Source organism: Manis pentadactyla, chromosome 2, assembly GCF_030020395.1.
Source record: "Manis pentadactyla isolate mManPen7 chromosome 2, mManPen7.hap1, whole genome shotgun sequence".
In the NCBI taxonomy this organism is placed as follows: Eukaryota; Metazoa; Chordata; class Mammalia; order Pholidota; family Manidae; genus Manis; species Manis pentadactyla.
In genome coordinates this window covers 54,776,585-54,791,284 of record NC_080020.1, presented here as the reverse complement: position 1 = coordinate 54,791,284, position 14,700 = coordinate 54,776,585, and the positions used below count along the sequence as shown (strand labels likewise).

Below are 14,700 nucleotides of genomic sequence, written 5' to 3'. Positions count from 1 at the left end.
GTAAATGTTAAATAATTTTCAGATAAATAAACTTTTAGAAAGAAAATAAGATCACTCATGGACCAATTATGACAGTAAGCCATGAATCAAAGATGACTAGTGAAATTTTATACTGCTGAGGTCCATTCTGAAATAACAATTGACATTTACTTAAAGAAATTTACCTTCTACAAATGGTTCTTTCTAACATTAATATTAAAATATCAGCAAACTCAAATCTTTTTTGCAAAATTCAGATTGAAAGACAGACTGGAATGATGCCCTCAGAGAATCAAGACCCAAACCAAAACCATTTTCTTCCCTGCATCATTCAGAGTAATATTATCATATTGTTTCACTTTGCAATCCTTCAGAGGCAGTTTAGGGCAAATGTTAAAAATGTTGTAATGTGTATACCTGAAACATACAATTTTTAAATACTAAAAGCAAGAATGTGAGTCTCACTGTATTTATATGGTGTGATACATCTGTATTCAGATTTCTTAAATTTCAAAGTGCTTCAAAAAACAGAATCTTAATTTATGACATTTTATTCCAAGTAAAATAAACCAAATAAAAAATTATAGCACATCTAACTCAATGTCAACATAAGAACTCCTAACTACTTAAAAAGGAGACCTAATCAAACATATTTAATGGTAATTTACAAGCAAAGTTTAACAGCCAAACCAGAAATATCATTATTTACAATAAGTAAGCTCAAATATATATTTCTGAAATTTCTCAAGCATAAAATATACTTGTAACTAACAGTAGTCTAGAAGACAAATATATATATTAATTTAATGTTAAGGTAATAAAACATAATAATATGTTTTATATTCTCTTATATATCTAAATGTATAATGGAAGGAGACTTAGGTAACCTAAGAGTATCAAAAATAAATACAGGACTTCATGCAAAGATAGAGTCAGATAAATTATCAGATTAAAAAGCACTCTTAAATGGATGAGGCACTAAGATTCTCTATTCTTCTTACCAGAAAATCAGTAGTTTCAAGCAAATTCTTATTTCTACAATTTGAGGACAAAATGACTGTTAACTATTTATGAAATTGAATGAAATTCGGCAGCATTTAAAATACCACAAATTGAGACAGTAAAATCTAGTAGCAATCAAATCTTTGCTCTTAAAGAAATACACCGTAATTGAAAATTTTTTTAGAAATATGTCTCAATTGTCAATTCACCCACACAGCAAGCTAATGAAAGATAAAAATATCATTCTTCTTCTAGACTTTCCTCACACATCTCTAAAGATGTCAGGGCAGGGAAAAAGAACTGTAATACAAAACCCAAATGAATTCTCTTTAAGTTTTTTTCAACTGACTTGAGTAGAAAGGGTTACCTTAACATAAAATATATTAATAAGCACTTAAGGGCGAAGAGTTAAATTCAAATTTATTTTAAATTACTTAGCGAAGTAAATTCCAAAATTTTACCATAAATACACCTACTATGTGTCAGGCTTAGCTCTGTTCACTTTGTGCAATATTGTAACTATACAAATCCTCTGATTAATGTTATAATTAGATGCTTCAAAGAAATAATTTAGTGACTTCTAAGGCCTGTTCTATATTGTATTGAAACTTCCTCATTTATTAGTACTATCTCTAATAAAAACGATCACTATGTAGTGCTAACAAAGTTAGTAGGGGGTAAGCTCTAATATTTTATTCAACAGAGATTGACCTCTATAGCTTCTAGATAATTATAAGCAAAAAATTTAAGCACCCAAATTGCCCAAGAACTAGGAAGTAAAAGGCTTCTGTACTCCATTTAAGCTTCCATTTTGACTTCTAATTCACTGTACATCAAAGAAAATCAACTTTCCCTGACACGTAAGGACTATTCCCTTCAGCGATCAGGCAGGTGTTGAGGCCAGAAAGAGAGCCTATTTTCCACAGCCCTTTACCTTGTTTGATCACTGGTTACTTTTGATCTGACACTGCCCTCTCTCTAGTAATGACTTTCCCCTCATAGACCCTACCTCACATCTGTCAGAAAGAATAAAGGGTATCAAACTGAGCCCTGACAACGCCTATGGGCCATGCAATGGGCTGCCAACTGAATGTTCCCCAGCTCCCACAATTTCCTATTCAGTTTCTTTTGTTCTGGTAGGTACAGGGTTAGGGTACCAATGACAGCAGAAAGGATTATGCACCAACTGTGAAACCAAGCCTTCTTGAATGTGTATCTTTTATCTTTGCTTCTCCATCTTCTTAAATGTTGCAAACTTCATGGCGGCTACTATGAAATACATATTCAACAAGTGCAATAGAAAGTTTGTTTAAATCCTTTTCCGAGAGAAAACAAAAGACAAAATGTATTGTAATTCAATTATAAAGCTTTTAAGGAAAAAGTTGCATATCCACAGTATGAGATTAGTAAAGGCCAGCTGTCAAAGAGCATGTTAATAGTAAATGAAACCACAAAAGTTTTAGGAGGACCACTAGTTAGTGACTATTGCCATATGCCATCTAAAAATGGAAAGATCTCCTAAAACAATGCACATATTCATAATAGGCAATCATTTCGATTGTTAAATTACAGATTCTCACATGAATTTGGTGTGAGAATAAGTTAGTACTGAAAATAAGTATCTCCAGTCTTGTTTAAATAATGTGGTAAGTGTATGCAATTTTTTTAAAGGCACTAATAATTACTTTAAATGCTAGAAATTGGAAAAATCTGGTCAAACCTCATGTAGGCACCATCCTACTAATAATTTTTCAACTGTCATTAAAATATTGTGTGAGTTCTTAAATATGCATCAATAAATACCCTCCCCCTACACACACAATGATGACTAGCTCATTATCAGGCATGCAAGAAAGGAATTTGTAGGGAGCAGGCTTACAGACCTTCTAAGATTACTTTCAAGTTTAAGTAACTACCTTTTTATTTAAGAAACAGGGCTCAACTTTTTAAAAGTTAGGTCAGAAGAAGGAAGTGCATGATCAATACGATATGTATGCAAATTTAATGTACCTTTAATAATATAACATAAAAACAAATAAATAATTAACCTTAGACATGTACAAGTACAGAGTCTCAAAGCTGTGAGTTAAGCATTAAGGCGATTATAAGTTGATGCTAGTAAATGGAGGAAGTTGGTTTCTGTAACAGCTATAGAAAGGTCTAAAGAATTACCTCTAACACTGGGCAAATACATACACTAGTCTGAAAATGATTTACGACTATGGAAAGACTACATGAAATTCCTCCTTTTCTTAATGCTGATCAGCAACCAGCACTATTGTGTTCTTCTAAAAAAAAAACTGTTCGTGATCTGTAATATAAAAATACCGTAATATAAAGTATATTAGAAAAAAATATTATTTTAATAGAATTTTGTATATGAAAAAGATGATTTCTGTATACTTGGACTGACTTTACAGAAGAAAGCCATCTAGGTATACTAGAAAAAGATATCACCTCAAGATTGAAATAACTCAACTTAATCTAAGGTTAAACGGTACAGTTAGCTGAACCAATATTTATCCAATTTTTTTTTCCTTAAGTGTTCCAAATGCCATTTAATCCTCCAAGAAAAAGAAGAAACAAACTGCATTATTCTAACAAATTACCTACTTATGCTTCTTTTTGGGTATTCTTTCTCCAATACCTGACCCTACAAAAACATTACAACATATTAAAGAACAAAAAGATAATTAAGAAATGGAACCAGTTTATGAAATTAAAAAACTAAAAATTGTATATAAAGTATTTTAAGAAACACTTGTGAGTGTAATTTCTACATGGGTATTTTACTCTCAAAGCATGCAATGTCAGTGTCTAACTAATGCCAGATCTGCCTGAAGAATTTCGTTGGTACCAAGCAACCAAGGTATGTATCAAATACTATATTTAATATCTCTCTGTCCAATGGCAACAATAAATCAAGCTCTTCTAGGCAAACTCAACCATAGAAGTAACTTGTTAACTTTAATCTTTTCAAGAATCAAATGATTAAAGCATGACAAGTGAAAAAGGACCATAATTCTTAGCAGTTGTGAAAGATTTTTGTTACTATTGTCTGAAAGTAGAAAAAGTACAAAGTATTGGTGGAAGCACTGAAACAATCCAATATCCTCAATGGGATGTAAACCAAGAAATGAAAATACAACTACAGGTAATTTGCAATAAGAAGTTTTAAGGCCACAAGTTTCAACATTAAAATTTAAGAAATAAATTCCTAAAACTACTTAATTCTTGAAGAGAACAGACTTTTTCGGGATGTTACTTCCTTAAACTATCTTGCAATTCTTCAGGTATGAACACTAACGGAGAATCACTTGACACCGCCACAGAATGAAAGAAACATACTTCACCAATTCAGATGTTAACAAAAACTGAATCTTAAGTGCTAAAAGCTATACTCTGTGTATCAAAGTATAAATCATTACCTTTCAAGTTACTGATATGTCTCATTAAAAGCATTTTGAATAGCTTCCTTGTCACAAAAATTTTTCCAGAACTAAACCAAGAGCACTTGAGCATAGAATGACTCACCTTCAACAGTTCTTTTCAGAAAATTTACAATTTTTATGTAGAAAACAATTTTTTTAAAATTCTAAGTACTAACCATTTAGCCAAAACATCGACAAATATACAGTCAGTTACTAAGTACAGGAATTTTTAAAAAATAGGCCGTATCACCCCAACTATTAAAGAGCCTAAAAAAAAAACTGAAGCCTTAAAACTTAAACCACATTATCAATGCATTAATAAGACATAATAAAACATGAGAAGAGGTGGAATATGGGGACACAGTAAATGTGGTGCAATTCTTAAAGAATGCTTGACAAAAAGCAGTATTTGGCTGAGCTTGAAAATAATGAACATATGCTGGAAGGGAGCAAGATAAGAGAAAATTAAGAGTACATTGACAAGTTGAGAACTAATGAGAACAGAGAGTAGTAACTGGAAAAATCTTTGAAGTTATCAACTACATAGTTCTGAAATGAAAAAATATTTAAGCAAGAGCATTCCTGGGTTGAGGATGTGAAAAATAAAAAGTCAACCTTTAGAAACATCTTAGGTCACAACTGAAGTCAGTGAAATACACTATATATATATTTATATGTGTGTGTGTGTATATATATATGTATATATATATATATATATATACATCTTTACCTTTCACACTGTTTTCCGTTTTCTTTCATTAGCTTAAAACAATTGTTACGTGAGTGTATACACATGTAAAAATTCATCAGCTGTAAGCTTTCTGTGTTTTATTGTTACCTCAATATAAAAAAATTTTTTTAAAAAGAAAAAACAAACCAATGTTTAGTTACACATTTAAAAAATGTAATTTATGGACTGGATAATAGATCACATTATGGAACTGCCTACAACTACATGATAAAAATATTTCGTGATGTATCAATGGAAGAGGGTCATGAGTAAATGTATGTGTATATAAAACTGTGTCCTGAAACAACTTAAAACATGACATGAACTACTCAAAATTATCTTCAAGTATTTAATAACATTAACCTAATTAAAAAAACAGAAATACATTTTGATTCTCTATTCAGAGAATCTGCAAATCAAAGTTCAACCTAATGCTACCACGTTGTCAGAAGAGTCAAAATGAAAAGCTAACATAACATGATACAAATCATTTTAAAATCTGTGGGCATTCACACAGGCATTTCAGCTACAATGAATATAAGTACATGCCTTCCTCTTTAGCTCAACAAGAGGAGGAAAAAAAGATAAGAGTAATCACCCAAATGTAGTTCAATAAGAAGGCCTTTATAAGTACTTTTCTTTGAATTACAAATTCTTAATATATTCATTTATACATCATATTAAAGTGAATGATAAACACCTAAACTGTAAATCAAAAGATGCTTAAATCAAATGAACAGTCCATAAAAACTTGGGAATAGACACTACAAATTTTCTACCACCCAAGAACTCTCCCATTTCATTCATATTTCTGAAACCAAAAACAGTGAAGTGCACAACCCATTAAAGAAAAATACTATTTGATCTTTTCTGCAACTTAAATTTGATGTGGCTGTATGAAATAAAATGTAATAAAGGGGTAAAATAAATAATATCAAAATAATATGGATTTCTTCTGGCTTTTCAACTTCTCAGCTACTAAAAACCAGAAGGTGTGGTCCAAGGCAACAAATGTACCAACACTCTCATGACTGCGCATCTTTCCACTCTCCAGGAGGCAGCTTCATGTTTTCACCTTTAACAAGAACATCAAGAAAAACAACAGAAGAAGACAACCTAGGTAATATGAATAATCCAAATTTGCAGTGGGAACAGAGTACTCACCATACAGGCTGCCTAGATAGGAGCACAACTTGCATAGCTTTTGCCTGAAGAGAGGATAGCCTAGTGAAAGCCCAAGTGGGACAGCACTTTCATGAAAATGTATCTTTTTTATAGTAACTACAAGAAAATGATGGAAAAGAAGCTCCCATCACCTGGTAGCCAGATTCAACAACAGTGTATAAACAATATTCAGAAAGGCAAATCTTAAAAACTTAAAAACAAAACAAAAAAGCTAACTCTTCCTCCTCTTAAACCTAAGAACTAAAGTAATAAATGGGATTAAATCTTGGAACCTAAGATCCTAGACCTCAATACTGTGGATAAAGAAAAACCTAAGCCAAAACTTCTCCCTAGGTCCAAACAATGTATCTCACTTGTTGAATGACAGTCTAGAAAGGTAGTTAAGGATCATGTGCTCATAAATAACACATTCAACATTCTCTCAGCAACCACTGCCATCTAACCTTATAATTTTCTATTTGCTAAGTCTAATGACTCAACCCCTTATCTCAACCCACTATCTCTTGTTTCCAACACTTGAGCACATAGCCCAAGACAGCACTTTAACATTTATATCTGAGAGATAATTTGATTTGCTCTAAATCTCTGACTTTTTTAATAAGCAGTCCTAAAAGAAAGTAGACAAAAATTAAATATTTTTTTAAAGGATCTCAACTATAGAATATGTAAGTGAAATAACACCAGCAAAAGAACTGCAATGCTAAGAATAACCTAGCAATTATAAATTTTTGATCCAAAGCAAGTTGGATATTTTTAGTAATCTAGAATTTGATCCAAAATAAAAATTTAAGAATATGTAAATACTATTTGCAGTCTCCTATTTTTAACCAAAATAAATTCTGCATTATCAACATTGGGGTATCTGTATCAGAGTTTTTACTACTAGATTAGCTTCCTCCTGAGATCCTGTTTGTACCTGAACATCTCCTTATTATCAGCTGATAATAAGAAGATGCTCCCCAAAGTTTATGAACTAATTTTAATATTACTAAACCAATATAACTAGGAAAGTAAATATGATAAGTAAAGATTAGTTGCATTCCCCCCAAAAATTAATACATTCAAAAAAAAATTATTTGGATATTATCCAGGTCACTGCCTGCCCTTCATACCATACTGGTATACAGGGGAAGAAAAGACACACACATACATTCTTTATGGTTTTCTATGCCTATGCCTTTTAAATGATGGAATACAATTCATTTATGTTCTTACCAAGATACCTGACAGATAAAAAGGACACCCATAAGAGGAAGATACCAATAGATTAAAAAGAGATGTGAAGGTAAGCTCTAGCAAAGAATATAGAATGATGAAAAAAAGTATTTATTCTTCAGACTGAAAAATCTGCCAAGTTAACATTTTAACTTTTTTCAACTTGTCTGCCAAATAACTTTTATTTTTAAAGTGGATTTTTCAAATAACATTCAACAAAATAAAACCAAGTTTAGTAACAGTAAGAAAGTGCAAGTCAATGTAATTCTTACAAGAGTAATAGTAATTTATTCTAGCTGATCAGAACAGCATGTTGTTAAAAACAATCTTCCAAGATATTTACCCATGACATCAGATATAAACTATATGTGACTATAAGCTAAACAATACTGTATTGTTATTCATACTTTCATTTATGTTAAAGTATTTTTAAAAATTTTTAAAGCATTGTAGGTCATAGTAGCTGCCACTAGAAGGAGACAGTGGAATGACAAATGGTACAAGACAACAGAGATTTGAAGTTTATTTGCTTTATTAATCCAAGAAGCAAATTTAACAAAATGTTAGCAACTGACAATGTCTGGGTAATGAGCATATAGATGTCATTACGCTTTTTAATCCATATTTTTCTTAATTTCTCAGAATTAAAAAATACCAAACACAAAAATTTGATTCATTTTCACATTTGCTGAAATCCCATTCTATAACCTCATCACACAGAGACAAATTCATTAGCATGACACTCAAGAAACTTAACAACCTGATCCCTACCTTCCTTTCAGACCCAAATATAAACACTCCCTTACCACCCTGACTATAAACCTAATCTTACTCTAACACTCACCATTTATTATACATGCCACGTATTTTCCTGATGCCTGTTTTTGTTAAAGCTGTTTCCCAAAATTGCAATCACTTCCCCCAAAAAATGTTTGCTTGTATCACGATCGTCACACCTCTATGTGTCACTCAAGACCCAGTTCAAATGTCACCTACTATTACAGGATTTCTTGATTCCTCCCTTATCTCCTATACAAGCAACTATTTTTGTGATTGGCATTTCCATATTACTTATTACTAGATGGGGATCCCCTCTCTGCAGCTGTACAACTCTTAATTCCTCAACACCTCTCAGAGCACCTGACATACAATAGGTATTCCAATGTTAACTGAACTAAAGGAACACTTGAAACAGTGTTAAGAAACAGAAAGTTATTAGTTCATTAGCCAATTAAAATTTTGACTTAATTTGCTAGACAAAAATGAAATGGTATGGGGTATGGTATGTGGTGGGGACTTGATAATGGGGGGAATCTGGTAACCACAATGTTGCTCATGTAATTGTATATTAAGGATACCAAAATTTTTTTAAAAATTTTTTAATGAAATGGTATTTATCTTCTGAATCCAAATTTCACAAAAAATAGAAAATACTATATTCTTGCAATGTAAAAAATCTTGCATAAAGAGTGCAATTCTACTATAATTAATTATATCCATATTTGTATGGATTAAGAGCAAGATTAAATACTATCTTGAAGACAGTTTTCCTCTGTGATAATTTTACTAATTTTCCTAGAAAGATTTCAATGTATCTCCATTGGTACTTGAAGTTTTGCCTGAAATCTGTTACCATCCTAGCAAAAAGATCTTCTGCTCATGCTAATAATTAACTTTTTCCTTTGATGTCTTATAGCACCTGTCAGTAAATGTTTTAAAGGGAGATAATGCCTTTTGGAAATTACTGCTTGGTTCAAAGGCATGTGGGTTAGCTCCATCTGTGATGTATCCATGCAGTTAAAGGGCCTGAGATAGAGAAAGGTTTGGGAATCTAGCAGATCTGCATTAGAATCTTAACTCTGAACTTATTTGTTGTTACTTAACCTCTCTAGGCCTCAACTTTCATATCCATAAAATGGGATAAAAAATAAGCTACTTCATGTGGTGGTGGTAAGCATTATTTATATAAAACTGCACAGTGTCTGGTACATTATAAAGTCACTAAAAGATATGTACTATTAACTATTTTAAAATATCAACAAATAACAGCAAAATCCTGAAATGTAGTATACAATAAGATGAAATTCAGTATTTTTATGTCATCCTTTAGAATGCCACATTCATATATCACTATGTACTACAAACTACCACTCTGGATGTAAGTAAATGCCTCATCCATTAGGAGGGGAGAGGACAATGAAGGCACCTTCCCTGGGAGACTTGGGAACTTGAACTGAATACTTAGAAAATGGAATCCCCCACAAATGTAAATTATTTATGTCTGGGATTACAGGGAAACTCACTTCACAAGTACTTGAGAAATGAAATATCAGAAGTGTAGTGAGGGAGTTGAGGTGGGAGGGACCAAATCCATTAATATATTAACTTTAAGTTGAAAAGAGTAAAGAAATAGAAGCCTTAATATATTGCTGAATTAGCTACTACTATTTATATTCTGATGTAAATGTTTATCTTACATACTCCAGTTGATAACACAGCTACCAGTCTATTCACTTAGCTGGTGCAACAACCTCAAATTACAGCAAGCACCAAAAAAGAATTAAACTGTGGATAGCTAATGGATGAAATCAAATCACAGTAGGTGATATCAGGCACTGACAAAGCCCAGTTCAAGTTAGTAAACTCCAGAAAGTAAACTCTGGTAAGAGAAGTTAAGTAATGTAATCTTTACTGAAGACTTCCTATGCAAAAAAACACATCTGGTACTTTACCTCTTAATTTCATTTAGACTGATCCTCATAAAAATATGTGGTATTATATCCTTTCTACAAATAAGGAAATGAAAGCACAAAAATTAACTAACCTATGTCACATGAGTAAGAAACAGTAGGATCAAGGTATGAACTGAGTTCAGTTCAACTCAAACGCAGCATTTGCCCGAATCACCCCTAAAATGCTTCTAGCCTGGAAAAAGGAAGCCTCAAGAAGTGAATTTAGGTCTCATCTCATACATGTAAGCCTCCAAAGAATAATAAAATTAAAAACAATGTTACAAATAATGTTACAGCAGCAGTCAAAGGAATCCAGGAGATGTCAACAGACTTACAAAAGTAGTAAAATAACAATTCACCAGGATGTTGAAAAAATAAAAAGTCACAATTAACTTCCAGGAAATCAAGTTTTAACCAGGAAACATTTATCATTTCCCTAAAACTTTCTAAAATCTATTCCTAATATATTACTACTTTCTTGGTAATTCAGAAATCTATACTACTTTACAACTCAATTCTATAGAGTAGAAAATATATATATTAAAAAAAAAGACCAAATAAACACCACATATAGATCTGGGTCAACTATGTGATCAGAGTTATTTGCAAAATAAACCATAAATTCCTAATACTTTACAACATCAGATTGGGTATCAAATGCCAGATAATCTACTTAATCCAAAGAATCTATCATTTTACAACTGAATAAAAAGCTGCCAAAGAACTTCTTTCCAAAAAGTAGAGAAGCAAAATCTGGAGCAAGGACAGTAAAGAAGCAGAGAGAATACAGTTAATGAGGTTTGTAGATTAAGCATAACTATACACATAAACTAAATTATGACTTAAAAATAACTTTGTAGTTAGTACTGCACTGAAGTAATAGACTAGCTATCACTAGAAGAAGGAAGACAGATGTAGACAATATGCTAGATGCTCACTATACTTGTAGTCCTCAGATCTATTTCTAGAGTATATACAACAGTTTTATAGGAAAAGCAAAATAGATTCATGTACATGCATGGTAGTTGTCTCATTCAAAAATGACAAAAACAGAAACTTACTCTCTTTGGGGGAAGATTTTACAGTAAGTCCTCAATTCTTTACCTCACCATAACTTATTTGAATCTTAAAATTCAAGTCATCGTCCTCTCTTTCCACCTGAATAAAAACCTCTCTCTAATGAACACAAGAATCCATCCCATTCCAAGTTTATCTTACTTAAAGCAGTGCCACAAATAAGAATGTTCAAATATCTTTTTACTTTGCACAAATAGCAAATTCATCTTGTAACATTCTAGATGCAACTAATATTTCAAATTATTTTATGAAATTTTCCCATTAAAACCACTTAAAGGACAAAAACTTTAAATGAACCATAATCTCTGCAGGAATTGTATGTACGCATTGTGTCTCTATAGTTAGTATCAAGGACACAAGTTATGTCACTGAAATATACAAAGACAATGCTGCCATCTAAAGGCCAGATAAAATGCTAAAAAACTATATATGCTGACAAATACTGCCAATATATAAAAGCAATCAATTTAATATTTTAAAGTATGAAAAATTTATACTTTAAAAAACACTATGCTATGATTATTTTTAGACTACACAATGAAGCTATATTACCCTTTTGAGAGGATTCAATTTAATAAGAGAATTAGCAAAATAATTTGGCTAATGATTAGTATACACACCAGTCAAAATACCTTTGGCATCCTGTCAGACACAATATTCTCCTAAGTATCTCTACTAGTTGTTAATTAAAAATATGTCTTATTTAATGATGTTTATATTTCCTATCTATAATTACATATACAATATAATCTTATAAATATATGTATATATATTTGCCTTTAACCAGACTGCTATTATTTCTACTCACCCTATTTAAAATATTTTTTGTTAAAGGACTAATAATACTTCTCAGAGTGAAAACACCCAAACTATTTTAAACTGCAGCTTTTTATGCAATTCAAATACTTGCTATTTCATAAATTCCAAAAATACAAAGCATAATTCCTATGGGAGGTTAGTGATCAATAATTCAGCTGTCCAATAGGAAGAGTTCAAATTACTCTAAATTTCCCTTTCTTTTTAAATTTCCTTTTAAACTGACAGCAACTTTAAGATTAGGCAACATTACTTCAAATTTTCAATGAAATCAAAATGTTTACCAAGTAACACTACATACAAAACTGATTCCTTTAGCACTTAAAAGTGTATAACATCTTTTTAGTGGGCAACCATATTAGGGAAAAACTAATGTGAACTAGAACTTCTAAAACATACATATTTAATTCCTTTGGGAAATCACTGATTAAAATTTTCAATGTGTAAAGAAACTTACCCTCTGTGTTTAGTCAACAGGAAAATATTAATCACTCAAAAATATTTTCATTATGTGAGGAACATAAAAAACTTAACTCGGGATTACCATCCTTTGAGTGTAAAGTGAAAACCAAGAGACAAACACAGTAGTGATCTCATAAAAACTACTACTTTTTAAATGTTTCTCATAGGTTAGAGTTTGTACTAGACAACTTAAGAGCACTCTACCACTTAAACCTCAAAGCCTGCAAAATGACAAGTATTTTAATAACCAGTTTGCAAAGGAGGTTCAGACAGCTGAAGTAACTTTCCCAGCAACAAAATGCAAGTAAGTATATATCAGAATTCAAAAATTCACTCTCTGACCCAAAAGGACTTATTCTCTGTACTACACCATACTGCCTCAAGAGTGATTATTAAATCTGTATTTAATGTGTAGAGGAATGTGAAGTATTTTTACTATATAATTTCAGAAGAAAATACAATTCTATATGGTAATAAAAGCACTTACTTTTAATTCACAGTGTTTCAATTTTTCTAACTGCAATCTTTTTTTAAAATAGCATTTATTGCACTTGAAGTGCTGATGCTTCTAGAGACCTTTCAAAACTTAATATATGAAATACAGTTATCAAATTTTCTAAATTAACCCAAAGGCAAAACAAAAAGATCTCTTTATTTTGGGGATACAATTAAAAAGCAAGTGTTCTTTGTAAATATGCTACATATTCAGGACCACCCTGCCCACAGTTTGAAGTACACTATTTTTCAACACTGAGAATTCTACTAGTGCCTCCCTAGTGACAACTTTTTCTATTAACCTGTACTATGGACCTATCAAATATGAATTGAATGGATGTGAAATATTATTCAGGCATAAAAAAGACTTAAGCTCTGACACATGCTACTACATGAATGAAATATACTGTTAAAGCAGCTAGACACAAAAAACACATATTGTATGATTTCGGTTATACCAAATGTCTGTAAGAGGCAAATCCATAGAGACAGCAAGTAGATTAGCAGTTGCCAGGAGCTGGAGGAAAGGTGAAATGAAGAATGATGGCAAATGGGCAGAGAGTTTCTTTATGAGGTAACGAAACTTCTCTAGAATTAGTGATGATGATTGTACAACTGTGAATATGCTAAATATCACTAGTTTGTACACTATAAAAGGGTGAATTTTATGTGAATTAAATCTCAGTAAGAGAAAACTAAATGGCTTTAAATTTATTATATGTAATATATTAAGTGTGAATGAGTTACACATGTGCTTAAAACATAAAATCTATATAACTACAAAGATCTTCTGCCTCAATTTATTGAATCCCTTTTTCACCATACTGTGAAAGGCTGTACTTCAGAAGTGTACATCTTCCTGAATATTAAAAAACCCTAACTAGAATTATTACAATCCCTAGGGAATGAGAAGGAACAACAACCATATACTTATGTTTGGCATCTAAATTAAGTTTTTTTCAATTTACGTGACTTAGTTCACTGTCAGAATTAAGAAAAAAAAGTATTTAAGTATTAGCACATGCTAATGAGGAATGTTTAACTTGCAAGTACCACATTCAAGCACCTATACAGTTATAGGATCAATTTATAAAGTCATTTTTTGAGAGGATTCTTGCTTTTAAATAGTATTTGCCTATAAACCACCAAAAGAAAATAAGCAGAAGAAAATTTATAAGCTAAGTTACAAGGAATTCAAGAGTTAGAAAAACCCAAGGATGATAACAAGTACTTACCAATTTGTTTTCTTGCATGTATATTCTTTGCAATTTCAGACAGCCCTTGGCTATGACGATCATGCCTTCATCTGAGATCTTGTAACACTGGCCGAAATGAATATCTTTGAGTTCTCTGCATTTTGAGCCCAGCTGTAAACAAAGAGATCTGGCTGAATGCTCAGAAAATAACAAAGGTAACATATTTCTAGAGAGATTTCCATATAATTTTTTAAGATAGCCACACCAAAGTTAAATGTTTATAAATTGCTACTAAAACAGAATATAGACCATCTATAATTTAAAACAGTACTGTGTAAAACTTTCACCTCCTAATTACTTCCTTGCTTCAACTACCTCAT

At 31.5% G+C, this 14,700-nt stretch overlaps 1 protein-coding gene across 6 annotated transcripts in view; it reads right to left on the bottom strand.

The window, feature by feature from the left end:
• The window catches only part of FBXL17 (F-box and leucine rich repeat protein 17), a 602,098-nt gene that overhangs the window by 519,501 nt on the left and 67,897 nt on the right, over positions 1-14,700 (bottom strand). For all 6 annotated transcript variants that reach the window (XM_036886821.2, XM_057492799.1, XM_057492802.1 and 3 more), the window contains exon 4: positions 14,360-14,491. In XM_036886821.2, coding sequence (XP_036742716.2) covers positions 14,360-14,491 — 132 coding nt within the window. The remainder of the gene's footprint in view (positions 1-14,359; positions 14,492-14,700) is intronic.